The sequence below is a fragment of the Rana temporaria genome, chromosome 11 (assembly GCF_905171775.1).
Source record: "Rana temporaria chromosome 11, aRanTem1.1, whole genome shotgun sequence".
Classification (NCBI taxonomy): Eukaryota; Metazoa; Chordata; class Amphibia; order Anura; family Ranidae; genus Rana; species Rana temporaria.
The window spans coordinates 160301011-160313811 of record NC_053499.1 but is presented as its reverse complement, the minus strand read 5'-3'; the positions used below and the strand labels follow the sequence as shown (position 1 = coordinate 160313811).

The 12801-nt window shown below is 51.5% G+C and overlaps 1 protein-coding gene across 4 annotated transcripts in view; it reads right to left on the bottom strand.

The window, feature by feature from the left end:
- PLCG2 (phospholipase C gamma 2) overlaps nt 1-12801 on the bottom strand; it is a 110458-nt gene that overhangs the window by 75839 nt on the left and 21818 nt on the right. For all 4 annotated transcript variants that reach the window (XM_040329585.1, XM_040329583.1, XM_040329586.1 and 1 more), the window contains exon 2: nt 4955-5199. In XM_040329585.1, coding sequence (XP_040185519.1) covers nt 4955-5153 — 199 coding nt within the window. In that variant the 5' untranslated portion in view covers nt 5154-5199. The remainder of the gene's footprint in view (nt 1-4954; nt 5200-12801) is intronic.

Sequence of the window (12801 nt, the reverse complement as noted above, 5' to 3'; positions counted from 1 at the left end):
AAAAATTCAATATTTTTTACTTTTTGCTGTAATAAATATCCCCCAAAAATATATAAAAAACATTTTTTTTCCCTCAGTTTAGTCCTAAACGTATTCTTCTACCTATTTTTGGTAAAAAAAAAATCGCAATAAGTGTTTATTGATTGATTTGTGCAAAAGTTATTGGCCCAGATTCTCAAAGGGTTTACGACGGCGCAGCGCCATGTACACCGTCGTAAGTCCTAATCTGGGCCGTCGTATCTATGCGCCTGATTCTTAGAATCAGTTACGCATAGATAACCATTAGATCCGACAGGTGTAAGGCTCTTACGCCGTCGGATCTTAACTGCAATTTTTTTTTTGCCTGCTAGGTGGCGTTTCCGTCGTTTTCCCCGTCGAGTATGCAAATGAGCTAGATATGCAAATTCTCGAACGTACGCGCAGCCGACGCAGTAAAGTTACGATGTTTACGTTAGGCTTTTCCCAGCATAAAGTTGCCCCTGGGTGTATGAGGCGCAACCAATGTTAAGTATGGCCGTCGTTCCCGCGTCGAAAATTATAAATTTACGTCGTTTGCGTAAGTCGTCCGTGAATGGTGCTGGATGCCATTTACGTTCACGTCAAAATCAATGACGTCCTTGCAACGTCATTTGGAGCAATGCACTCTGGGATATTTTACGGACGGCGCATGCGCAGTACGTTCGGCGCGGGAACGCGCTTCATTTAAATTCTACACGCCCTCTACCCGCCTAATTTAGGCGGGCTTACGCCGGGTGATTTACGCTACGCCGCCGCAACTTTACACGCAAGTGCTTTGTGAATAAAGCACTTGCATGAAAAACTTGCGGCGGCGTAACGTAAATGAGATACATTACGCCCGCCCAAATTTACTCCATTCTACGAGAATCTGGGCCATAGCGTCTACAAAATAGTTTTATGTCATTTTTATTTAATATTTTTTTTTTACTAGTAATAGCGGCGATCAGCGATTTTTATCGTGACTGCGAAATTTTGGCGGACACATCGGACACTTTTGACAAGTTTTTGGGACAAATAGTGCTATAAAATTGCACTGATTACTGTGAAAATGACACTGGCAGTGAAGGGGTTAACCTGTAGGCGGCGCTGTAGGGGTTAAGTGTTCCCTAATGTGTGTTACTTACTGTAGGGGGGCGTGGCTGGGCGTGTGATGTCACTGATCGCCGTTCCCTATGACAGGGAAATCAGTGACAGGCTCACTAGGAAGCACGGGTTTGTTTACACTCACCTCTCCCCGTTCTTCAGCTCCGTGACCTGATCGCGGGACACCGCGGGCACGGAGCTCGGCACGCGCGCGACCACACGACGGCAAATTAAAGGGGGACGTACCTGTACGCCCATTTGCCCAGCCGTGCCATTCTGTGGACGTATGGGTTCGTGCGACGGTCCTTAAGCGGTTAAATACCAGGATTGCCTTACATACCTCTAGAGTGCAGAGCTGTCACTTGTAAACACAGAAACAGGACTTCTGTGGATACGAGTGATTGTGGTGAGCAGGCAGCAGTTCCACCTTAAAAAAAGCCCCGAGTACGGCAATTTTCCGGTGTGAGGAGGGGACGCGGTGCCGGGGGATCTCTGACTTCTCCCGTGTTGTTCCGGTAGATCTCCACCTCTATAAGGTTGCCTATCTCTGCCCTACGGGGACCTTCAGGTAACGCAAGGAATGCCGGCGGTTCGCTCACGTTGTTGAACGCGTTGGTAACCGCAGAGCTGCTGTAGCGATGAACTATAAACATCCAAATTGCCGAGTTAAAAATTAAACAGAACAGCCAAAGGGAGGAAAGATTTGCATCGGATATCACAGCAGAGTCACAGCAGAGACACAACAGAGTCTTCTCACCGGCGCTTCCCGGAGATTCCTGGAGGCCAGGAGGTGACCCTTCATCTCTGAGTCATGAAGCCAATAAGGTCTTCTCAGCAAAATTACCAACGTGATCTCACTGATACCGAGGCCCAGGGGCCAGGAGTACACCTGTAAGGGGCCCAGAGGTCCCCAGGGCCCCGGATGGTAACCCCCCCCCCTTTTTTTAATATTTTTTTTATTATTTTTTATATATATATAAAATTCTTTTGTGGATCTGCCCCTACCAGTTTAGAAATACAGAGGAGGTCTAGGGATAGAATTATTGCTCTCGCTCTGACGTTTGTGGCGAATCCTCACATGTGTGGTTTGAACGCCGTTTACATATGTGGGCGCAACGGACGTATGCGTTCCCTTCTGTGAGTGAGCACGGAGGGACGGGGCGCTTTAATTTTTTTTACAGGGCATAAATCCAACACATCAAGCCCCCCACCAACCATGCCCCCACCATGCCCCCACCATGTCCCCACCATGCCCCCACCAACCATGCCCCCATCATGCCCCACCATGCCCCCACCATGTCCCCACCATGCCCCCATCATGCCCCACCATGTCCCCACCATGCCCCACCTTGTCCACCATGCCCCCACCATGCCCTCACCATGCCCCCACCAACCATGCCCCCACCATGCCCCACCATGCCCACACCAACCATGCCCCCGCCATGCTCCACCATGCCCCCACCATGCTCCACCATGCCCCCACCATGCCCTACCATGCCCCCACCAACCATGCCCCCACCATGCCCCCATCAACCATCCCTCCACCATGCCCCATCATGCCCCATTATGCCCCACCATGTCCCCACCATGCCCCCACCAACCATGCCCCCATTATGCCCCACCATGCCCCACCATGCCCCCACCATGCCCTCACCATGCCCTCACCAACCATGCCCCAACATGCCCACACCATGCCCCCACCATGCCCCTACCATGCCCACACCAACCATGCCCCCACCATGCCCCACCATGCCCCCACCATGCCCTCACCATGCCCCCACCAACCATGCCCCCACCATGCCCCACCATGCCCACACCAACCATGCCCCCACCATGCTCCACCATGCCCCCACCATGCCCTACCATGCCCCCACCAACCATGCCCCCACCATGCCCCCACCATGCCCCCATCAACCATGCCTCCACCATGCCCCACCATGCCCCACCATGCCCCCACCATGCCCCCACCAACCATGCCCCCACCATGCCCCCATCAACCATGCCTCCACCATGCCTCCACCATGCCCCACCATGCCCCCACCATGCCCCACCATGCCCCCACCATGCCCTCAACATGCCCCCACCCATAACACCCTATGACACCAATAATGGGACTCAATGACACCAACGATGGGACCCCTCAAGATTCAAACTGGACGTGGCGCCCGGTATTGTCGGGGGTCCAAGTCGGATCCCCTTTCATTGAAGTCGGACGCGTGTCGCAGGGCAAAGTCGGATCCAAAGTAAGACGGCTGTCGCGTCGCGCCGGCGTGAACCCGACCTCAGAGATGTGATCGGCACCGTCGTAAGAAACCGCAAAAAAAAAAAAAAAGTTTTTCTTCGGACCGCGCCTTCTCCTTTAAAAGGCAACCGGCGGTAAGGAAGAAAGAAGAGCGGCGTCCATTCCAATCCTTATAAAACGAAGACGAGTCGATCTTTTTGGACTCGGGGGGTCAGGGGGTCGTCGGATTTAAGTGACTTGTCTCGGCTCGGCCATCATCTCGTCAATAAATGAAAACGTTTCGTCCTTTCGTGTGTGAGAGAGAGAGATAGGGAAAAGCAATTTAAAGCGCTGACCTCGCGCTCGGCGGTGAAATTGTATTCTTGCGGTGAATCGCGCAGGGAGGGGCCGGCTCCTGGAAGTGATTTGTGACCGCGGCTGGAAGGACGCCGCCTTTGTTTTTTGTTTTTATATTCTTTGGGTTTTTTTTCTTGTGTTAAGTGAAATTCTTCCCTCCGATGGTAAATACGATATTTATCTCTGGAATACTTCTTATGCAGGAGATTTATTTTACACAACGGCCAGTAAAAGTCGCTTAAAGTGATGATGGCGTGAGGAGAGAGTTACAGGGCCACTCCGAAGATCGAACCTTCTACTTACACAGGGCTTCATCAGTCAGGCTTCATCAGTCAGGCTTCGTCAGTCAGGCTTCATCAGTCAGACTTCATCAGTCAGGCGTCATCAGTCAGGCGTCATCAGTCAGGCTTCGTCAGTCAGGCGTCATCAGTCAGGCGTCATCAGTCAGGCTTCATCAGTCAGTCCGCCCACACACAACATTTGTATGGAAAATTGTTCCTGAGAGCGTTCAATATTACCAATATGGAAATGATGGCTGAATGTGGCCTTTATCCAACCCTTAGGACACTATTCCTCCCTCTGACACCAATGATGGGACACTATTCCTCCCACTGATACCAATGACGGGACACTATTCCTCCCACTGATACCAATGATGGGACACTATTCCTCCCACTGACACCAATGATGGGACACTATTCCTCCCACTGACACCAATGATGGGACACTATTCACTCCCACTGACACCAATGATGGGACACTATTCCTCCTACTGACACCAATGATGGGACACTATTCCTCCCACTCACACCAATGATGGGGCACTATTCCTCCCACTGACACCAATGATGGGGCACTATTCCTCCCACTCACACAAATGATGGGGCACTATTCCTCCCACTGACACCAATGATGGGGCACTATTCCTCCCACTCACACCAATGATGGGGCACTATTCCTCCCACTGACACCAATGATGGGGCACTATTCCTCCCACTGACACCAATGATGGGGCACTATTCCTCCCACTCACACCAATGATGGGGCACTATTCCTCCCACTGACACCAATGATGGGACACTATTCCTCCCACTGACACCAATGATGGGACACTATTCCTCCCACTGATACCAATGATGGGACACTATTCCTCTGACTGACACCAATGATGGGGCACTATGTTTTTTTTGATACATACAATTTACAGGCGTCAAGCGTTTTATTTTTTGTTCATATTGTATCCATTTTTGTTATAGAAGTAAAAATAGAACTTACAGAAGCCTTCGATTTTGTCGGCAGTCTTGCTCCACGCCACCTGGAAGGTTTCCATTATCACCTGGATGGTCCTCCTCTCCGGCTGAGACTTCTTGTAGTTGAACACGGTCATCACGGTGCCCAGCTCCAGGGTCCTCTTGATGTGGCTCTTCTGGTACACCGGGAGGGCCCGGAAATCGGAACTACTCCTACGAGGCATGGCGGCCTTCACTCCGCCCCGGCGGCCCTTTCACCTTTCAAAACCGCTGTGCAAAAAAAAGAAACAATTGTGTCAAATAATAACCCTAAAAACAGATCACAATACCCCAGGCACAAGACAGCCCCCCAGGTAAATCACATCTAAAGCCAATGAAGTGCTCTCCACTCTGTACATAGCGCACCCCTGAGCACTCCCCTCTGTACATAGCGCACTCCTGAGCTCTCCACTCTGTACATAGCGCACTCCTGGATCCTGCACTCTGTACATAGCGCACCCCTGAGCTCTCCACTCTGTACATAGCGCACCCCTGAGCTCTCCACTCTGTACATAGCACACTCCTGAGCTCTCCACTCTGTACATAGCGCACCCCTGAGCTCTCCACTCTGTACATAGCACACTCCTGGGCTCTCCACTCTGTACATAGCGCACCCCTGAGCTCTCCACTCTGTACATAGCGCACCCCTGAGCACTCCACTCTGTACATAGCGCACCCCTGAGCTCTCCACTCTGTACATAGCGCACTCCTGAGCGCTCCACTCTGTACATAGCGCACCCCTGAGCTCGCCACTCTGTACATAGCGCACTCCTGAGCTCTCCACTCTGTACATAGCGCACCCCTGAGCTCTCCACTCTGTACATAGCGCACCCCTGAGCTCTCCACTCTGTACATAGCGCACTCCTGAGCTCTCCACTCTGTACATAGCGCACTCCTGAGCTCTCCACTCTGTACATAGCGCACTCCTGAGCTCTCCACTCTGTACATAGCACACCCCTGAGCTCTCCACTCTGTACATAGTGCACCCCTGAGCTCTCCACTCTGTACATAGCGCACCCCTGAGCACTCCACTCTGTACATAGCATAACCCTGAACTCTTTACTCTGTATGTAATGCACTCCTAAACCCTGCACTCTATGCATAGCTCACCCCTAAACTTTGCACTCTGTAGACAACGCACTACTGAACCCTGCAGGCTGTACTTAGCGCCATCCTCACACTTCTTGAATAGGGCACCCCTGAACTCTATACCGGATCACCTTAGAACCCCTCACCCTGCATGGGTGAGAATCCCTGAGTACTCCAAAACTGTACTCTTGTCATGCTCCACAACCCAAACAGCGGTGATCCATATCTGCGTCCCATCCCTGGCTTCCTGTACAATATACTGTGTATATATGTATATATTTTGCATATTTAATGAAAAGGAAGTAATTCTAGAGATTGGATACGATTTGGCGAGGTGAAGTGACGGCGATCGCAGCCAACGCGGGAATACGCAAAGAAAGCCGTCAATTCATCTCGGAGATATTACAGAGCGATTTTCCTGTTCTTCCGCTCCGCCGCACTCCTCACACCTGACCGATCGTCGGGCATAATGCCCACTTTTCGATCAGCGTGACATCGGGAGGGGGGGGGGGAATTTACGATCACAGAATACGGATTTCATTCGCGATGATGGAAAGGTTTTTAGGAAATAAATAGTTCTGAGACCATTAAATCCTTCTGTTTGGTCCATTTTTATATTTATTTAAAAAAAAAAAAACACTTAAAGTTCCGCCCCCGGCGGGTGTAATGATCCGCAATCCGTCTCCGGGGGACGTCAGGCGTGCGATCGGACGCACTCCACTTTTATTTTTATTTTTTTTGGAAAGTAAAACATTTTACAGAAACTTATGAGTAGGAGGTCAGCTGGCAGCCTGACCACGGGCACCAAGGCTTTCATTTAACCACTTCAGCCCCCCCGGACCATTTGGCTGCCCAGAGACCGGGCCACTTTTTGCGATTCGGAACTGCGTCGCTTTAACCGCTTAACCACTTAAGACCCGGACCTTTAGGCAGCTAAAGGACCCGGCCAGTTTTTGCGATTCGGCACCGCGTCGCTTTAACTGACAATTGCGCGCTCGTGCGACGTGGCTCCCAAACAAAATTGGCGTCCTTTTTCCCCCACAAATAGAGCTTTCTTTTGGTGGTATTTGATCACCTCTGCGGTTTTTAGTTTTTTGCGCTATAAACAAAAATAGAGCGACAATTTTGAAAAAAATGCAATATTTTTTACTTTTTGCTGTAATAAATATCCCCCAAAAATATATAAAAAAAATGTTTTCCTCCGTTTAGGGCGATACGTATTCTTCTACCTATTTTTGGTAAACAAAATCGCAATAAGCGTTTATCGATTGGTTTGCGCAAAAGTTATAGCGTTTACAAAACAGGGGATAGTTTTATGGCATTTTTATTATTATTTTTTTTTACTACTAATGGCGGCGATCAGCGATTTTTATATCGTGACTGCGACATTATGGAGGACTCTGGGGACCCCGATGGGGATTCTAATGTAAGGGGGGACTCTGATGGGGACCCTGATTTAAGGGGGACTCTGATAGGGATACTGATGTAAGAGGGAAGTGGAGTCTCTGATTGGGGCACTGATGTAAGGGGGGCCTCTGATGGGGATCCTGATGTGAGGGAGGCTCTGATAAGGATCCTGATGTAAGAGGGACTCTAGTGGGGACCCTGGTGTTAGAGAAGACTCTGATAGGGATCCTGATATAAGGGGGACTCTAATGGGGACCCTGATGGGGATCCTGATGTAAGAAGAACTCTGATAGGGACCCTGATGTAGGGGAGGGGGACTCTGATAAGGACCCCAATGTAAGGGGGACTCTGATGGGGACCCTGATGTAATAGGGGGCTCTAATGGGGACCCTGATGTAAGGGGGACTCTGATGGGGATCCTGATGTAGGGGAGGGGGACTCTGATAAGGACCCCAATGTAAGGGGGACTCTGATAAGGACCCCAATGTAAGGGGGACTCTGATGGGCAGAGTCACACTTTCATGAATAGAGAGTTGCATTCATGTGTTATCTGGACGGAGTGATTGGGAGTCTTCCAGCCTCTTTCTTATTTACAGGAAACATTGGGAGACGCCTCCGTTTTCTTCTCTGGGTCTCGGCTGATCTACAATGTAACATTCACCAAGGCCGGTCCCGATAGTTACACTGAGTATCTCTTTGTTTCCTGAATGGAGGAGGATTTGCATGCGCGGCTCATCACCTGGAACAACAACAATCAGCCGACTCAATGGCAGCAAGGTTTGTCATCCGACACAGGAGGCTAAAAATAAATCCCGCTCCATGTCACGTAGATGTAAGGGGGCACTCTGATGGGGACACCTGATGTAAGGGGGCACTCTGATGGGGACACCTGATTTAAGGGGGCACTCTGATTGGGACACCTGATGTAAGGGGACACTCTGATGGGACACCTGATTTAAGGGGGCACTCTGATTGGGACACCTGATGTAAGGGAGCACTCTGATGGGGACACCTGATTTAAGGAGGCACTCTGATTGGGACACCTGATTTAAGGGGGCACTCTGATTGGGACACCTGATGTAAGGGGGGACTCTGATGGGGACACCTGATGTAAGGGGGCACTCTGATGGGGACACCTGATGTAAGGAGGCACTCTGATGGGGACACCTGATGTAAGGAGGCACTCTGATGGGGACACCTGATTTAAGGAGGCACTCTGATTGGGACACCTGATTTAAGGGGGCACTCTGATTGGGACACCTGATGTAAGGGGGGACTCTGATGGGGACACCTGATGTAAGGGGGCACTCTGATTGGGACACCTGATGTAAGGGGGGACTCTGATTGGGACACCTGATTTAAGGAGGCACTCTGATGGGGACACCTGTTGTAAAGGGGCACTCTGATGGGGACACCTGATGTAAGGGGGCACTCTGATGGGGACACCTGATGTAAGGGGGCACTCTGATTGGGACACCTGATGTAAGGGGGCACTCTGATGGGGACCCTGATGTAAGGGGGCACTCTGATGGGGACACCTGATGTAAGGGAGCACTCTGATTGGGACACCTGATTTAAGGAGGCACTCTGATGGGGACACCTGATGTAAGGGGGCACTCTGATTGGGACACCTGATTTAAGGGGGCACTCTGATGGGGACACCTGATTTAAGGAGGCACTCTGATTGGGACACCTGATTTAAGGGGGCACTCTGATTGGGACACCTGATGTAAGGAGGCACTCTGATGGGGACACCTGATGTAAGGAGGCACTCTGATGGGGACACCTGATGTAAGGGGGCACTCTGATGGGGACACCTGATTTAAGGAGGCACTCTGATTGGGACACCTGATTTAAGGAGGCACTCTGATGGGGACACCTGATGTAAGGGGGCACTCTGATGGGGACACCTGATGTAAGGGGGCACTCTGATTGGGACACCTGATTTAAGGGGGCACTCTGATGGGGACACTTGATGTAAGGAGGCACTCTGATGGGGACTCCTGATTTAAGGGGGCACTCTGATGGGGACACCTGATGTAAGGGGGCACTCTGATGGGGACTCCTGATTTAAGGGGGCACTCTGATGGGAACACCTGATGTAAGGAGGCACTCTGATGGGGACACCTGATTTAAGGGGGCACTCTGATGGGGACTCCTGATGTAAGGGGGCACTCTGATGGGGACACCTGATTTAAGGAGGCACTCTGATAGGGACTCCTGATGTAAGGGAGCACTTTGATGGGGACTCTGATGTAAGGGGGCACAAATGGGTGTCGCTGATGGGAACTGATGGGCACTGATAGGTGCCACTGATGATGAGGCACTGAAAGGCACTGGTTGACAGCACTTAGGGTCATTGATAGGTGGCACAAGTGGGCACTGGTAGGTGGCACTGATGGGTGGAAAAAATGGGTGTCGCTGATGGCCACTGTTAGGTGACACTGATAGGCAGCACTGATGGGTGGCACAGATGGGTGTTGCTGATGGGAACTGATGGGCACTGCTAGGTTATACTGATAGGCAGCACTTATAGGTGCCACTGATGATGAGGCACTGAAGGGCACTGGTTGACAGCACTTAGGGTCATTGATAGGTGGCACAGGTGGGCACTGGTAGGTGGCACTGATGGGTGGCACAGATGGGTGTTGCTGATGGGAACTGATGGGCACTGTTAGGTTACACTGATAGGCAGCACTGATCAGCCGAGTCTCATTGAGACAGAGCGCGCCGCGCGCACAGGGGGCGCACTGGCAGCTCACGCGCGGGAGGACATTTATTGACTATTGTTTGATCGCTTCGTTTTCAGCCTTGGAGCCGGCGGCGGGGGCCGATGTTGCATCCCCCGAGGGAAGTATGATTAAAAAACAAACCCCATACATCTCTTATAAATGAGTGGGCCTCTGATTTTTGCAGCACCTGTACAGCAAAGCTCATCCTTGTAAAAGGAGAAGCAGCACAAGGAGCCAATCAGGTGTGCTACAGTGCAATAAGTATGCTGATAGGAGGAGAGAGCAGAGCGTCAGAGACATGAACTCATCAATCTTCTGCTTCTCCATTCACTGTCCAGTCACAGGGTGGAGACCTGTAAGCAGCGGCAGCCCCTCCCCCCCCCCTCTAATTTACATGCGCCTGGCACCTAATCTACAGGCAGGGCGCCGGACGCATGGATTTCTATCAGTTATTTTTTTTTTTTTAGAAGCACATGATACGAGCCGGAGGCTCTAATTGGCTTCTAAAAAGTTGGGCTTGGGGCGCAGAGCATTGCTCCCCCATCCCACCCACTTGTGTGACAATAGTGAATCAACAATCGCTATCATCTTTCTGCTTCTCCACCCGGCCAATCAGGAAAATGGTTTTCAGACCGGATTGGCCGGGAGGAGAAGCAACCGGATTGGCCGGGAGGAGAAGCAACCGGATTGGCCGGGAGGAGAAGCAACCGGATTGGCCGGGGTGGGAGAGGTCAGGGTTTGTTTAAACCCCCCCCCCCCCCTCCCACACACACACACACACAAAAATAGAGCACCTGCTGTCAGTGGGGTAGATTCAAAAAGCAATTGCGTCTGCGTAACCATAGTTACGCAGCGCAATTGCTTACTTGCGCCGGCATATCGACTTCTCCTGATTCAGGAACCTTGATACGCCGACTGCAGCCTAAGATATGCGCGGCATAAGGCTCTTATGCCGTCATATCTTAGGCTGCATTCTTACGCAGGCCGCTAGGTGGCGTTCCCGTAGTGGTCAGCGTAGAGTATGCAAATTGCATACTCACGCCGATTCACAACCGTACGCGCACCCTGCGTACGCAGTTTACGTCGTTTGCGTACGTCGGGTTTTGCGTAAGGCTGCCCCTGCTATTAGTAGGCGCAGCCAATGCTAAGTATACCCGTCGTTCCCGCGTCTCGAAATTTGAAAATTACGTTGTTTGCGTAAGTGAATCGTGAATGGCGCTGGACGCCATTCACGTTCACTTTGAAGCAAATGACGTCCTTGCGACGTCATTTACCGCAATGCACGTCGGGAAAGTTTCCCGACGGAGCATGCGCACTACGCTCGGCGCGGGAACGCGCCTAATTTAAATGATCCACGCCTCCTACTGGATCATTTAAATTACGCACGATTACGCCGGGCATTTTTCAGGAGCGCCCACGCAATTTACGGAGCTACTGCTCCGTGAATCGAGCGTAGCGCAGGTAATTTACGGAGGCTCAGCGGCAAAACGGTGCGCTGCGCCTCCGTGAGAAATGCGCAAATGTACCTGAATCTACCCCACTGCCTGTAAGTAAAAGTGAAACTGCAGCGGGGAAAGATCAGATTCCCTTCCCTGCTAGACAAGGCTGTACTTTGTGGCAGGGCTGTGTGAATCTCGGGACTGGATGGACAGACAGACAAATCCTTTGGCTTTCCCCCGGAGTTCAGCTTTAAGCAGCAGACATCCCGATTGGCCGATCTCAGACGGGTATTTGCTGCGGGTAAAACCGGTTTCTGTTGGAGAGATTGGCGAGATCGATCCTGGGTGAAAAGGAGAACAATGTCCACACTAATCGTTGTTATCTGCAGCCTTGGCTCCGCCCCTTGGCATCCCCTGCCACCGGTGACGTCATCTCCACCCACAACCTCCATGGAGTGAAAGCCGAATACACGCCGCTCTGCTCCCCTTAGGACATGCCGGACAGATCTGATCACCGGGAAGCTGCTCATACACTTTACAATCTGATTGTACAATCTCATTTAGATTTACCAAAACCAGGGCCGGATCTTATAGGGTGCTGGGGTGTAGTGCCGCCCACCCCCCCTCCTAATTATAATTGTGCCACGGAGGTCTGTGTGAGCGCATCCACTTATCCATCAGCCAGTCTGATCCAGACACTTGACTCTGATGGGGATACCTGATGTAAACGAGCACTCTTGATGGGGACTCCTGATTTAAGGGGGAACTCTTGATGGGGATACCTGATGTAAGGGGGCACGCTGATGAGGACACTTGATGTAAGGGGGCACTCTGATGGGGACCCTGATGTAAGGGGGCACTCTGATGGGGACACCTGATGTAAGGGGACACTCTGATGGGGACCCTGACTTAAGGAGGCACACTGATGGGGACACCTGATGTAAGGGGACACTCTGATGGGGACACCTGATGCAAGGGGGCACTCTGATGGGGACCCTGATGTAAGGGGGCACTCTGATGGGGACCCTGACTTAAGGGGACACGCTGATGGGGACACCTGATGTAAGGGGACACTCTGATGGGGACACCTGATGTAAGGGGGGCACTCTGATGGGGACACCTGATGTAAGGGGGCACTCTGATGGGGACACCTGATGTAAGGGGAC